The sequence below is a fragment of the Poecilia reticulata genome, linkage group LG6, assembly GCF_000633615.1.
Source record: "Poecilia reticulata strain Guanapo linkage group LG6, Guppy_female_1.0+MT, whole genome shotgun sequence".
Lineage (NCBI taxonomy): Eukaryota > Metazoa > Chordata > Actinopteri > Cyprinodontiformes > Poeciliidae > Poecilia > Poecilia reticulata.
This window is the reverse complement of record NC_024336.1, coordinates 18048598-18063434: the sequence shown is the minus strand read 5'-3', so window position 1 is coordinate 18063434 and position 14837 is coordinate 18048598. Positions and strand designations below refer to the sequence as shown.

Sequence of the window (14837 nt, the reverse complement as noted above, 5' to 3'; positions counted from 1 at the left end):
ACAGTCCAAAAACATGACTGTCAGGTTAATTGGCCTCTCCAAATTGCCCCTAGGTATGAGTGTGTGTGTGCATGGTTGTGTGTCCTGTGTGTCTCTGTGTTGCCCTGCGACAGACTGGTGACCTGTCCAGGGTGTACCCCGCCTCTCGCCCAAAACGTTGGCTGGAGATGGGCACCAGCACCCCTCCCGACCCCACTGAGGGAAAAAGGGTGCAAGAAAATGGATGGATGGATGCTTGGAGGTGTAAAAACCTGAGGCTTCCTTGCGGCCACAGCTTAATAGTAGTGTGTAAAAAACAAACTACTATGAGACAGCTAAGTGAAAATTATGAAAAACTATCTTTTTCATAAAAATAGTTTATCTTGCTTCTAAAAACTGACCTTCTCATAGTTATAAAAAAAAGATATTTATTTTTATGGCATAATCAGTTACAATTATACGTTCTTATGAGGGTTGTAAGTAGTTAAATGAAATTCATGAGAGAGGTAATTCATAATTATCAGAAAATATCTTCTAGTTAGTAGACTGGATATGTAGCTTAGTCAAAATTATGAGAAACATTTTTTTTTTCAATAAAGGGAGGAAAGAGGCTTTCACTTTCATTTCAGAGAAAGTGAAAGTGAAAGATACCAAATGCAGTGAAGAAGATGGCAGCGAAAAGTGAAGCTCCGTATTCTTTGTACTGCTCCGTATGCCTGGAGGCGATGAAGAAACCTGTGACTCTTCCTTGCGGCCACAGCTACTGCATGGACTGTGTAAGTAACTACTGGGACCTGGAGGGTCAGAAGGGGGTTTGCAGCTGCCCACAGTGTAGGCACACTTTCAACTCAAGACCTGTACTGAACAAGAACACGGTACTGGTTGATTTGATCGAGAGAATGGCCAAACCAGAGAGAACGACTCAACTATGCGAAAAGCAAGCTAAACCAAATGAAGTGGAGTGTGATTTCTGCACTGTGAAGAAACTGAAGGCTGTCAAAACATGCTTGGTGTGTCTCGCGTCGTACTGTGCCACACACGTCCAGCCTCACTATGAGTCTGCAGCTTTCCTAAGGCACAAGCTGGTGGAGGTGTCAGGCTCCATCCAGGAGAAGATCTGCTCTAAGCACGACAAGCTGCTCGAAGTGTACTGTCGCAGTGATGACGAGTGCATCTGTCTGCTCTGCGTCATGGATGAGCACAAAGGCCATGACACTGTCTCAGCAGCAGCAGCCAGAAAGGAGAAACAAGTAAGATCATTGTTTATTATTCTTGTTAATAATAATATTAATTATTAATCTTATCATAAGCACATGTGCTATGTTTCAGTGATAATGACACCTTCTGTTAGTTACAAAAATAAATTCTGTTTATCTAAATTAGTTTAAGTGACCACTAAATGTGTTCTTAGAAACTATTTGGAGAGAAGAAACAAAGAAATCAGCAAAGAATTGGAGAAAAGGTGAAGCAGGTGCGACAGCTGGGACAGAAAATGAAGGCATTAAAGGTGACTTTCTTTATCTCTCTTGGCTTAACATATTTCCATTGAAATAGTTTGTATAGTCTTGTTTTTTGGTGGCGACTGCTTTCAGCTTTCCAGAGATGCGGCACTTGACCAAAATGAGAAGATCTACGCTGAAATTGTCTCGGTGGCAGATAAAAGACGTTCAGTTGTGCAGGAGCTAATCAAACATCAGGAAAATGCAGCCTCCGGTCAAACTGAGACGCTCATCAGTCAGCTTGAGAAGGAGATTAGAGACCTGAGGGGGAGAGGGGACGAAATGAGGAAGCTGTCTTCAACTGAAGACAACATTTACTTTTTGAAGGTGAACAGATAAACGCACATCCCTTTTATTTCACAATCGTGCAATACTTTGTGTCCATCTGTCACATAAAAATACAGTAAAATTCATTAAGATTTGCGTTCGGCATGTAATAAAATGCAAGAAGTTATAAAGGTATGGCAACTTTTGAAAAGCACTGCATGATGCTGTGTTCTTGTTTTTGTGCTTCTCCAGCACTGCAAGCCTATTTTTAATGGCACAGAACCTAAAGTGAGCCTGAACTTTGACCTCCAGCAGTGCCTATCCTTTGATTGTGTGACAAAGACCATATCAGACTTGAAAGACAAAATGGAAACTTTGTCAACAGCTATTAAGGACATATCAGATACTAGTAAGAACACAACAGAATACCTAACACTTTTACATGTAAGCGTGTGGTTGTGCGATGTCACGTCTTTTTCTGTTTTCAGTTGAAACCGTTCCAGATCCAACGACAAGGCAGGAATTGTGCATGTGTAAGTTATTTATGTTACATTTTCAAAATAGCCTTTGTGGATCCATGTTGACCAAACTAAATGTTGTTTTTATCTTTTAATTTTTTTGGACATTGAAGATTCCTGTAGCTTGAGTTTGGATCCCAACACAGCTTTCGAGAACCTGCTGCTCTCCGAGGAAAACACCAAAGTTACTTGGACCAAGAAAGCCCAGGAGTATCCCTACCGCACAGAGAGATTTACCAAATATGATCAGGTGTTGTGCGCCGAAGGTTTGTCTGGCGTTTGCTACTGGGAAGTTGAGTGGAAGGGGCCCAGAGTTGAGGTGGCGGTGTGCTACAAAGGGCCAAACATGAAAGAAAGCTGCTTTGGATACAATGACCAGTCCTGGAGTGTTTCCCTGGCAAATTCTGGATCTACTTTTTGGCACAATGAAATGAAAATCAAAATTCCCAACCCATGTTCTCCCAGAATGGGGTTGTATTTGAACCATAAAGCTGGAACACTGTCCTTTTACAGTGTGTCTTGCTCTGAACAACTGGTGCTCCTCCATAAAGTTCAAACCACTTTCTCCCAGCCTTTATACCCTGGGTTTATGGTGTCCAAAGGGGCTTCAGTAAAGATAATCAAGCAGCAGTAAAACTGATCGATTTTAATAAGTAAGTTGCAAGATCCATACATTTAGCTGAAAACATACAGTTCGATATAGTTAAGCATCTGATATTCTGCTGTAAAGGGAAATAATGTAATTAAACTGTATCATTTCAGTCATGTAAGTATGATTACTCTGCCATTGTATTCAATGCAAAAGCAAAACGTGAACAACAATAATTATATGGGAATCTTACCTGAATTATATATATTGTGTAGATCCGGTAATGTCAGGATACAATGAAGACATGTAGAACTTTACTCTCCTCTGACATTTCCCTCGTTTGCAACTGCATTGAAACTGTGCTCAACTTTCATTACTGTTCACTCTGTATCTTCATCTAGATTTTTGTTAGATTTGTACCAAATCATTTCTTGTCTGTTTTGAACCACAATAAATGAAATATTGACCTACATATTTGATGTGTAAGATTTTGGTGATGGCACTCCTCAAAATATGATGTTTCTTCAGTTGTTGACTGTGTGGTGTTTTTTTTTAATATAACTTTGCAATGTTCTGCTTTTTTTATGTAATGCACCTTGAACCACCTTGCTGTTGAAGTGTGTTATACTTGTTCAGCAGTGAATGATAATAGTTTCCGATTGTTCTCTGTCGTTCTAACATTCCAACTTGTTGGTCATGTCTCAACAGTATGATCAGTTGAGATCTTTATTTTCACAGAGAAGCAGCTGTGTGCAATCATATTTGACATTTTATATATATATATATATATATATATATATATATATATATTATTGTTTATATTTTGCATCTTTCAGTAATAGAAAGAACTGATTAATTTTCAGTGAATTAATGATTAAAGTTCAATAGTAGTGTTAATGTTTAACTGGCCTTCAGGGTACATTAATTTGATGGCCTACAAGAACTTGATTACAAGCAGCATTTTCTACAATAAATACATCAAGTCTAAGTAAAATGCAAATGTTTCTCTTCTCTAATATTGCATTTCTTGATTTGCATTTTTGAATACTACTGGAATTTTGGTGTGTCTCTTTAAGACGAGAAAAAGTTCCACCCTCTTAGATCACAAGGTCAAAGGCCACTCCTTTGTGAATGGAACTGAAAGTAACAGGTTTGATCGGAGGAAAATGGCTTCCAGTCTGGACCTGTTGGATTGCTCTATTTGTCTGCAGCTGCTGGACGAACCTGTGACTACTGCCTGTGGACACAGCTTCTGTAAGAAATGTATAAACACTTTCTGGGACACAGGACGAAACCTTGAAGGGAAATACAGTTGTCCTCAGTGCCGGACAACTTTCAGCCCAAAGCCTGCTCTTCAGAGAAACACAGTCTTGGCTAATCTGTTGGAGGAGCACAAGATGAAACCCAGTCAAAGTGCTGCTGGTGATGAAAATGATGTTGCTTTACCAGGGGATGTGCCGTGTGATTCTTGCACTGCGAGAAAACGAAAAGCTGAGATGTATTGTCTCATGTGTCTTGCCTCCTTCTGCGAGACACATGTGCAGCCTCATTTCCAACTTCCTGTGCTGAAGAAGCACAAGCTGATTCAGGCCTCTACGAGAATCAAGGAAAGCATCTGCTCCCGTCATGACAGACTTTTTGAAATTTACTGTCGCACTGATGAGCAGCTGGTTTGTCCACTTTGTGTGGTACAGCACAAAAATCATGACATTGTGGAAGTCACGGCAGAAGCCAAAGCAAAGCAGGTAATTGAATTCACCCAAAACCTAGTTACTTTTTTGTGACAATTTTTATCTTAATGCCTTTACAATTTGATGACTTGTTGTTTTAACAGGAGGAGCTGGAAAGAACCAGAAAGAAAATTGCAGATGCGGTTTGGGTTTCGCAGTGTGAAATAGGACAGCTAGAGGAAGCAGCAAAATCTATTAGAGTAAGTGTTGTAAATGAGCAAAAACACCTGAAATGTGAACTTCACTCTGTTTGCTTTTTAGCCGGTCACTCAAAACCTTCTTGTGAAACCAAATGCTTAGTTACTGCAAATTGTTAAGTATGACTGTGTTGAACCAGGACCTGAAAACATGAGTAAATTAACTTGTTGAGTCACTTGCTGTGCGTCAGAATGCCTTGCAACACGTGAAGAATATGTGTACATCTTGTAATGACATGGAGAGTGACACTTTTGTTCTCGTCTTCCTTACAGTAGACAAACGAGCAAAGTTTTTTACAACTTAACATTGCCAAACTAATGATTCGCCTCAGTTGTAGTGTGAACTGTGACATTTCGACTTGCCAGTTGAATAAATCAACTGGAACACCTTCAGGAGGCAGATTTTTCACTGGCAACGTGGGAGCATATAGTTACCAAAATACTTCTAGGCTGAGTTTGCAGTTTAATATGGCCGCTCCTTGCGTCAACATTAGTAAAATGTGGTGGAAACATGTTTATTTCACAAAACACACATAAGAGTGCATATAAAATCGATGTAGGACTTACTAACTGAACATATGATCTATGCTTATGGAAAGTAAAGCTTAAAACAATGTTCGTAAGAGGTGCTGCGAACAACACCATGGACGCTATGTTGAAATCCGAGTATGTTAACTGGAATCCTGTTAATCAGGTGTGACATCAAACTCAGCTCCAAGTTCTGATGTTGCAAGGTTAATGGAATGCCTACCGTATGTTTTGGTCCAATCCGCTTCCGACTAACCTTACCCCAAATCCCCCAACCTTACTGTGAGTGCAAGTCATGACGACTGTAATGGTGTTTGTTTTCCACAAGGATGCTGCTTGGGAGTCAAGTGACAACTTTGAGCAGCGATGCACCGAACATCTCCGTTTATACGCTCACTTTCTGGAAAAGAAATGTCTTGAGATGAGAGGCAAAGTTGAAGAGGTAGAGAAAGCTGGAGTTGACTGGACTAACGGTCACAAAGCACGACTGAAGCGTGACGTTCATAAACTGAAGGAAATGGATCAGAATCTCTGCCAGCTTGCACAAGCAGATGATCCCATTCAGTTCCTAAAGGTGATTCTTTTGTCTTATTTCCTCTTTTTTTTATTTTATTTAGTGTAAGGCTGTTGGGATTATGAATTTGTTTGGCTCTTCCAGGATATTCAAGCTGTGGGTGGCCTCCCTGTGTTTTCAGGTTCACATGAAGGACCGGCGCCTCTCAAAGAGTTTGTGTCTGCAAAAACCAACCAATTAAAAAGCATGTGTGACAAGCAGAATGTACAATTATTTGGCCATTTTATGGATAATATAAGTAAGTTGGGTATTTTGTAGCAAATTTCATTAGATTTGCACATTTCCTGAGTTTGAGAAAATAATTTTTTTCTTGTCAGTGTTGCGTATTCCCAGAAAGCTTCATACCAAACCAACAACAAGAAAAGACATACTGGCCGAGTTTATATGTAAGTAGAATGATAAATATATTTCGGCAGAAATGTGTTAAAAGTTTCAACCTACGAGTGAATGAATTTCTCCTCTCACAGATCCTACGCTGGATCCTAACACAGTGCATGCGTGTCTATACATGGCAAACACCAAGAGAGAGCTATCATGGGGAATAACAGGCCAGGCTCATCCTGATCACCCTGACAGATTCTCCCACTTTTACCAATCGCTGTGCCAAGACGACCTTCAAGAAAACCACTACTGGGAGGTGGAGTGGGACGGTGGCGTCATTGAGGTGGCCGTGTCATATAAAGGCATACAAAGGAAAGGGCAGAGTAAAGACAGCTGCTTCGGACACAACACGCTGTCTTGGAAAATCATCTGTTCTCCTTCGGGTTGCACTTTTTGGCACAACAGTCTTCATAAAGGTCTGATTCCTCCAGCTCAGTCACGTAGAGTGGGTGTGCACCTTGAGTACAATGAAGGAAAGTTGAGTTTCTACAGCGTTTCGCGCTTTGGCGAGCTCACGCTACTGCACCGAGTCCAGACAACATTCAGTGAACCTCTCTCTCCTGGCTTTAGTGTGGATTTAGGAGCGAGCCTAACAATGTGTACGTTTTAAGCTCTACTTCAACCTTGTTGTCAGGGGACTGAAATAAGAAACTAAATAAGCAGTAAATCTATTACAAACCGATTTATGTGTCATAGAATAGTCTATGTAAACTTAAATATTGATCTTTTTTAGGACTTTTTCATGTTTAATCCCATCTTTAAGAGGGATATGTAAGTTCTTGATGCATTATTTTCTGAAATGATAGCGATAAATGGTACAATGTTCAACTCAAACATAAATGTCACCATTTGATGCCTTTTACCAGATCATAGAAAAAGCCAATTTCCATCTGCAGACCCCTATTGATGCAAACATGTAATCATCACTATCTTGAACTGAGATTTTTATTATTATTATTATTCTGTCATTAAAGGACTTTGCAGTGATAACTTATAGAAATTCACTCTTTAGTGTGAATTGGTGTAAGTTTCAAGAAAATTACACCAAAGTGTGAATTTCTATGTGCATATATACAATGAAAATGCTTTACCGACATTAAGAATATTTTTAGTGGTTAAAGTGCTCCGCCTACGGGTGGGGCAACGGGTTCTGACTTTTGTTTGTGCTTATTTGTTTGTACAATAGTTAAGATTACCCACCACTTCTTGGAGTCCTTGGACTCCTTAGAAGGGGTACTGGAGAGTGCCCCTCCTGGGGACTCCCTTGCTCTACTGGGGGACTTCAATGCTCACATGGGCAATGATAGTGAGACCTGGAGGGGCATGGTTGGGAGAAACGGCCCCCACGATCTGAACTCGAGTGGTGTTCTGTTGTTGGACTTATGTGCTCGTCACAGATTGTCCATAACGAACACAATGTTCAGGCATAAGGGTGTCCATATGTGCACTTGGCACCAGGACGCCCCAGGCCACAGTTTGATGATCGACTTTGTCATCGGATCTGCGGCCGTATGTCTTGGACACACAGGTGAAGAGAGGTGCGGAGCTGTCCACTCCGGTGGTGGGGGAGGAAGCCGGTCAGACCTGGCAGGCCCAAATGTGTTGTGAGGGTCTGCTGGGAACGTCTGGCGGAGTCCCCTGTGAGATGGAGCTTTAACTCCCATCTCCGGCAGAGCTTCGAACACGTTCCGGTGTATGTGGGGGACATTGAGTCTGAGTGGACCATGTTCCGTGCCTCCATGCTGAGGCGGCTTATCAGAGCTGTGGCCGCAAGGTTGTTGGTGCCTGTTGCGGCGGCAACCCTCAAACCCGTTGGTGGACACCTTCGGTTGGGTGCTGTCAAGCTGAAGAAGGAGTCCTATCAGGCCTTTTTGGCCTGTGGGACTCCAGAAGCAGCTGATGGGTACCGGCAGRCRAAGCGGCATGCGGCTCGGGTGGTCGCTGAGGCAAAAACTCGGGCATGGGAGGAGTTTGGAGAGGCCATGGAGAAAGGCTTCCACATGGCTTCGAGGTGATTCTGGTCCACCATCTGGCGTCTCAGGAGGGGAAGCAGTGCAGCACCAACATGGTTTATAGTGGGGATGGTGTGCTGCTGACCTCGACTCGGGACGTTGTGGGCTGGTGGGCGGAATACTTCAAAGACCTCCTCAATCTCACCTACATGCCTTCCAATGAGGAAGCGAAGCCTGAGGACTCTAGGTCGGGCTCTCAATCTCTGGGGATGAGGTCGCCAAGGTGGTTAAGAAGATCCTCGGTGGCAGGTCCCCGGGGGTGGATGAGATCCCCCTGCCTATTTAAATTTTGCTAATATTTGCTTATTTCATACAATCAAGAATTACAAAATAAAGTGTCCTTAATTCCATCTTTTGGTTTTTATTAACAGACACACTCAAAGCCCAAAAATGTAAGAATTTTCAATTTTAAAATGTTAACAGCATATGTCATGATTCTGTGGATCCTCATTTCCCCCACTCTTATGAAAAAAATTACTTGTACCTCCTAAAGAGTTATCTCATGATTATGAGATGCAATTTTGTTTTTTTCATCACTGCGGGGAAACAGGTTTCCATATGTTTAAGCATCTTAAACCTGTCTACAGGAATTTCTCACTGTGTATCCCTCTGAAAAATGAACCCATTTAAATAAACAAATCCCTCCATGGGTGATACCACGATAGAGAGCGTTCATTTTATAGCGTTAACATGGTGCTGTAAGTGGTCCGGTATGAAACGGTGTTATAGAACAACACCGCACTTTTAAATTTCAATAATCAGAATGCAGAAATTGTTTCCTTTGTTTTAAAAGGTTTATGTCAGTCTGCCTTTTCCCCATCGATACGCTTCCCGACCGCTGCGCACCACAGGGGGTAAAAATAAAATAATAATGATAATATAAAAAATAAAAAAAAGGCAGACTGACATAAACCTTTTAAAACAACGGAAACAATTTCTGTATTCTGATTATTGAAATTTAAAACTGCTGTTTTGTTCTATCACCCCCGTTTCATACCGGACCACTTACAGCTCCATGTTAACGCTATAAAATGAACGCTCTCCATCGTGGTATCACCCATGGAGGGATTTTTTATTTAAATGGGTTCATTTTTCAGAGGGATACTCAGTGAGGGTATCGTGATTTTAGCAACCAGTAGCAGGAGAACGGAGCTGCGCCAAGAAGCTAACAGAAGCTAACAAATACTGAATAGAAGAGCTGCCATCGATACAGTAGCAGCCAAGCATGATTTAATGTTACACAATACAGTTTTACCAAGTTGCTCCAAGTCTAAACTGACATTGTTGTGCATTTAAGGTGTAAAGTTTACCTTCGATCAAACGCCCCCCAAAGGCATCCCAGCGCCCCCCTTTTGTAAAAATGTCCGCCAGCGTCCCCTGCCGTCCGGGGTGGTACCGCTCAGGTTGAGAACCGCTAATTTATACCAGGTGAGTCTTTCTCCCCTGAGAATGTGGACCGGAACTGGACTGATTCTGAGTCTTCAAATGATTTTAACAGAAGTTTGCCATAACTTAGAAGTTTATGTAAAAAATAATGTTTGTTTTAGCCACAAAATGATTATGGTCAGCAGCAAACAACATATCCCCAACTACAGCTTAGAGCAGCTCATCGATGTAGCAGCCATGTAGCCTGACGTAAAAACATTTTGCTAGACAAAGTCAAACATTGAGAAGTTTTAATTATTATCAAACACGGTGTGTTATTCTAAAAACAAATCACTTTATAGTGTAATTGTGTGTTTTTGATATTATAATGACTTAGAAATAACTATTTAAAAAAAAAATCAGCTCCACTGAGGGGCCCCTTGGTGGCCCTAAGTGGCTGCTTAGTTTGCTTGTGCCTTGGGCCGGCCCTGACCTGGACATGACTCAAAGGAGCCAGAAAGTGGAGGAGATGAAAAGAAGTTTGGTTTCATAACAGAATGTTCCAAACAACCAAATCACCAAGTGAAGCTGCTGTAAAGGCCAGTAATATTGTGGCAGCATAGATCGCAAAATCAGGGAGAGTTTGGAAAAACGGTGCATGATGAAAGTTTGGGACCTCGTGTCCCCAGAAAAAAACAAAAACGTTTTCAAACGTGAGCCTGAGCAGAAACGCTGCAGCTGATCGCACCTATGATCTCGCCACCAATCTGTATGTCCAGCTAATGGAAAAGGGAAAAGATTTGGTGGCTTTCTGCCTTGCTGTGGATGAGAACAGCAACGGGTCTGATACTGCGCAGCTGTCAGTCTTAATCCGTGGAGTGGACTCAAATCTGTGGGTTTACGGAGGAACTTTTGGGATTAAGAACCATGCATGGCACAACCACTGGAAAGGAAATCTTTGAAGAGGTTTCCAAATGTTTAACTGAAATAAAGCTGCCGTGGTATAAACTCGTGGGAGTAACGACAGATGGTGCCCCAGCGATGTCCCGTCAGAAAAGTGGACTGGTGGGCAGGGCTCGGGAGAAGATGCGGGAAGAGAACTGTGCAGGTGAGCCAACTGTTTATCACTGCATCATACATCAGGAATCACTGTGTGGCAAAGCCCTAAAGATGGAACATGTTGTGACCACAGTGACACAAGTATATATATATATATATATATATATTTTTTTTTAAATCGGAAGGCTGCAAATAGCAAAGAATTATACAATTTTTATTTAAATTTTATTTAATAAATTAATGCCATTTATATATTATTTTATTTAATTTTTTAAACTAAGGTGATATGGCGTCAAAATCTTTTGTACCGGCGTGCCATTGTCTCGCGTAGACCTAATAAGAGCTTTAAATCAACCACGTCAAGTCAAAGATGCTGCGACACAGACATATTATACTGATTTCCAGTTTGACGGTATGGATTTCCTCCCACCACCAGACAGAGATGACGAGGATCAACAACCAGCTGAGAATTACGTCGGCCAGGCTCAGCAAGGGAGGAAATATTTTTCGAACTTTTTGGTCCAGGACCCGATCGGTGCCTGTGGAGCAGGTATGATTAAAGGTCTATGCAAAGCCCTCAATGCTACACGAGGAATATGCTCAGATGTAATGAGTTTATTATTTGGAGAAGATTTTGATGACGAAGAGGAGAACCCATATGCCAAAATTGTGTGGCATTGAGACTGGCTGTTTTGTCTGAAGTGCAAGCTGGAGCAGACAGATTTGAGACGGATGCCGGAGCTAATAGAGCAGATTACCCGCCCTTCTTGGAGTYCTTAGAGGGGGTACTGGAGAGTACCCCTCCTGGGGATTCCCTTGTTCCACTGGGGGACGTCAACACTCACGTGGACAATGACAGTGAGACCTGAAGGAGCGTGGTTGGGAGGACTGGTCCCCCAGATCTGAACTCGAGAGGTGTTCTATTGTTGGACTTCTGTGCTTGTCACGGACCGTCCATAACTAACACCATGTTCAAGCATAAGGGTGTCCATATGTCCACTTGGCACCAGGACACCCTAGGCCACAGTTCAATGATCGACTTTTCCGTCGTATCAACGGATCTGCGGCGGCATATCTTGGACACTCGGGTGAAGAGAGGTGCGGAGCTGTCCACTGACCACTACCTGGTGGTGAGTTGGCTCCATTGGTGGGGGAGGATGCCGGTCAGACCTGGAAGGCCCAAACGTGTTGTGAGGGTCTGCTGGGAACGTCTGACAGAGTCCCCTGTGAGATGRAGCTTTTACTCCCATCTCCGGCAGAACTTCGAACACGTTCCGGGGGAGGTGGGGAACATTGAGTCTGAATGGACCATGTTGCGTGCCTCCATTGTCAAGGCAGTTTATCGGAGCTGCAGCCACAAGGTTGTCGGTGCCTGTCACGGCAGCAACCCTCGAACCCGTTGGTGGACACCTTCGTTGAGGGATGCTGTCAGGCTGAAGAAGGAGTCTTGTCGGGCCTTTTTGGCCTGTGGGACTCCAGAAGCAGCTGATGGGTACATGCAGGCGAAGCGGCGTACGGCTCGGGTGGTTGCTGAGGTAAAAACTTGCGTGTGAGAGGAGTTTGGAGAGGCCATGGAAAAAGACTTCTGTACGGCTTCGAGGTGATTCTTGTCCGCCATCCGGCGTCTCAGGAGGGGAAAGCAGTACAGCACCAACACTGTTTATAGTGGGAATGGTGTGCTGCTGACCTCAATTCGGGGCTGGTGGGCAGAATACTTCGAAGACCTCCTCAATCCTAACAACATGCATCCATTGAGGAAGCTGAGCTTGGGGACTCTGGGTCGGGCTCTCCAATATCTGGGGACGAGGTCGCTGAGGTGGTTAAAAAGCTCCTTGGTGGCAGGGCCCTGGGGGTGGATGAGATCCGCCCAGAGTTTCTTAAGGCTCTGGGTGCTGCAAGGTTGTGTTGGCTGACGCGACTCTGCAATATCGCATGGACATCAGGGGCAGTTCCTCTGGATTGACAGACTGGGGTGGTGGTCCCCCTCTTCAAAAAGGGGGACTGGAGAGTGTGCTCCATTTACAGGGGGGGGTCACACTTTTGGTAAGGTCTATTCAGGGGTCCTGGAGAGGAGGGTCGGTCGGATAGTTGAACCTCGGATTCAGGAAGAGCAGTGTGATTTTCATCCTGGTAATGGAACACTGGACCAGCTCTACATCCTCAGCAGGGAAGTCGGGCTCGTTTCCAGTGAGAGTTGGACTCCGCCAAGGCTGCCCTTTGTCACCGGTTCTTTTCATTACTTTCATGGACAGAATTTCTTGGTGCAGCCGAGGTGTTGAGGGGATCCGTTTTGGTGGCCTTAGGGTCGCATCTCTGCTTTTTGCGGATGATGTAGTCCTGTTGGCTTCATCAGGTCATGAACTGCAGTTCTCGCTGGACCGGTTCACAGCCGAGTGTGAAGCGGCCAGGATGAGGATCAGTGCCTCCAAATCCGAGGCCATGGTCTTGAGCTGGACCATGGCCCTGTTTGTTCACAAATGAGGGAAGAAGGAAGTGGGAGATTGACTGGCGGATTGGCGCAGCGTCTGCAGTGAAGCGAGCGCTGTACCAGTCCATTGTGGTGAAGAGAGTCTGGTGGCAGTGAAGACAGAGCTGAGTCAACAAGCGAAGCTCTCAATTTACCAGTCGAGAGTTCAGAGGGGCCGGCACAGGGCTTGAAAGAGTCACAAATAAGCGGGGACTCGGGAGGAGCACAAGGAGGCCAGGACTCGGGAGGAGCACGAGGAGGCGAGGACCCGGGAGGAGCACGAGGAGGCGAGGACTCGGGAGGAGCACGAGGAGGCGAGGACCTGGGAGGAGCACGAGGAGGCGAGGACTCGGGAGGAGCACGAGGAGGCGAGGACCCGGGGGAGCACGAGGAGGAGCCGAGGAGCCACTGGGAGGAACTTAATGTCTATCTACATAAAAATAAAAATTAAAAATCTGAGTGAAGCAAATTTTTTCAATTTCTTTTGTGTTACAAATCTAGTATCTACAAACTACTTACAGTTAAAGTATTTTTGACTGAAAAAATAGAAAATTTAGCTTGTCATCTTTATAAGGAGACCAAGCTTTTGCATGTACTCCAAATTGTTCAAGAACAGCAGCTTATTTAATTTGGGTATATCTTTTCAGGTGTTTTTGGTACTGACACTTAAGGGGTTAAATGATAGTAAATTAATTTGTTAATGTGACCTCGTCAAATTTCAATGTTCAGATTTGAAAACTGATGTTCACAGATGGTTTTCATCCAATCTGACTGAGGTTGTTTAGCTAAGTTGCTGAGGAAAAATTTAACAGCTGCTTGAAGACAGACTTTTAAACAATTATACACTACTTTCAATAGGGTAAACCATATTAATTCAGCAGAGAGGGGAAAAAAACATGTGGAAGGATCTGGAGCCATCTTGTAGCAAAGCTGCAGATTGCAACCAACTTTCCTTAATCTCCAAGTGTTCAACAGAAAAAAAACTAACTAAACTAAAAATAAAACTGTGTACCTGTTTCCTTTGGTTGTTCCTGGGTCATTCTTTTTTTGCGGCAACATTCCATGTCCCCGTGTTTTGCTTATAATTATTTTTGGTAAAATGTCCCAAATATTTAAATATTTACAACAAAGTATTTTAATTATACATTTAGATGTTTACCATTATTCAAATATAAATAAAATCACTTTTAAATATTATATTGTTCTTTACACACCTTTTTGTTGACCGACATGTTTAATTTTATTGTGTCCACAGTGCAGAATAATATACTTCCTCACACTTTTAAACTATTAAAAAAATAATATATATAAATATATATATATTCTGTTTTTCTTGAATAAGTTGATTAACTGGCCTAACCTTATTTTAATATGCAATTTAATGTGTTGAAACTATTTTTCTTATTTGATATTTTCTTCATATTATACATGTCCCAGTACTAACTTYCMACCCTGTTAGGATGTTTCCTTTTTACCTTCAAAAAGTCTAAAATTWYATWAAAACCATTTAATGGAAGTGACATCAATTGGTTTTGAAGTGAATTCAAMCATGGAAAACAAGGAAAGCTTCAACTGTCACTATCTCCTTACTTTTTTTAATCTTAAATATATTAAACCTGTATGAGTCAACCTTAAAGTTCCACACTGTTAAGATAGATTGTAGAAAATGTTT

General features: G+C 42.7%; 2 protein-coding genes across 3 annotated transcripts in view; both read left to right on the top strand.

Annotated features, from left to right (window-relative positions):
- The window catches only part of LOC103466183 (tripartite motif-containing protein 16-like), a 4263-nt gene extending 939 nt beyond the window's left edge, over nucleotides 1–3324 (top strand). For both annotated transcript variants that reach the window (XM_008411603.1, XM_008411604.2), the window contains exons 2-7: nucleotides 609–1229; nucleotides 1391–1486; nucleotides 1572–1805; nucleotides 1998–2154; nucleotides 2234–2278; nucleotides 2377–3324. In XM_008411603.1, the coding sequence (XP_008409825.1) occupies nucleotides 648–1229; nucleotides 1391–1486; nucleotides 1572–1805; nucleotides 1998–2154; nucleotides 2234–2278; nucleotides 2377–2897 (1635 nt within the window). In that variant the 5' untranslated portion in view covers nucleotides 609–647 and the 3' untranslated portion in view covers nucleotides 2898–3324. The remainder of the gene's footprint in view (nucleotides 1–608; nucleotides 1230–1390; nucleotides 1487–1571; nucleotides 1806–1997; nucleotides 2155–2233; nucleotides 2279–2376) is intronic.
- A 642-nt stretch (nucleotides 3325–3966) lies between these two features.
- LOC103466181 (tripartite motif-containing protein 47-like) lies at nucleotides 3967–7833 on the top strand. The gene is made up of 6 exons (XM_008411600.2): nucleotides 3967–4597; nucleotides 4687–4782; nucleotides 5636–5881; nucleotides 5966–6119; nucleotides 6199–6267; nucleotides 6349–7833. Exons 1-6 carry the CDS (start codon nucleotides 4019–4021, stop codon nucleotides 6870–6872), a joined length of 1668 nt encoding a protein of 555 aa, XP_008409822.1. The 5' UTR covers nucleotides 3967–4018; the 3' UTR covers nucleotides 6873–7833.
- The last annotated feature ends 7004 nt before the right edge of the window (nucleotides 7834–14837 follow it).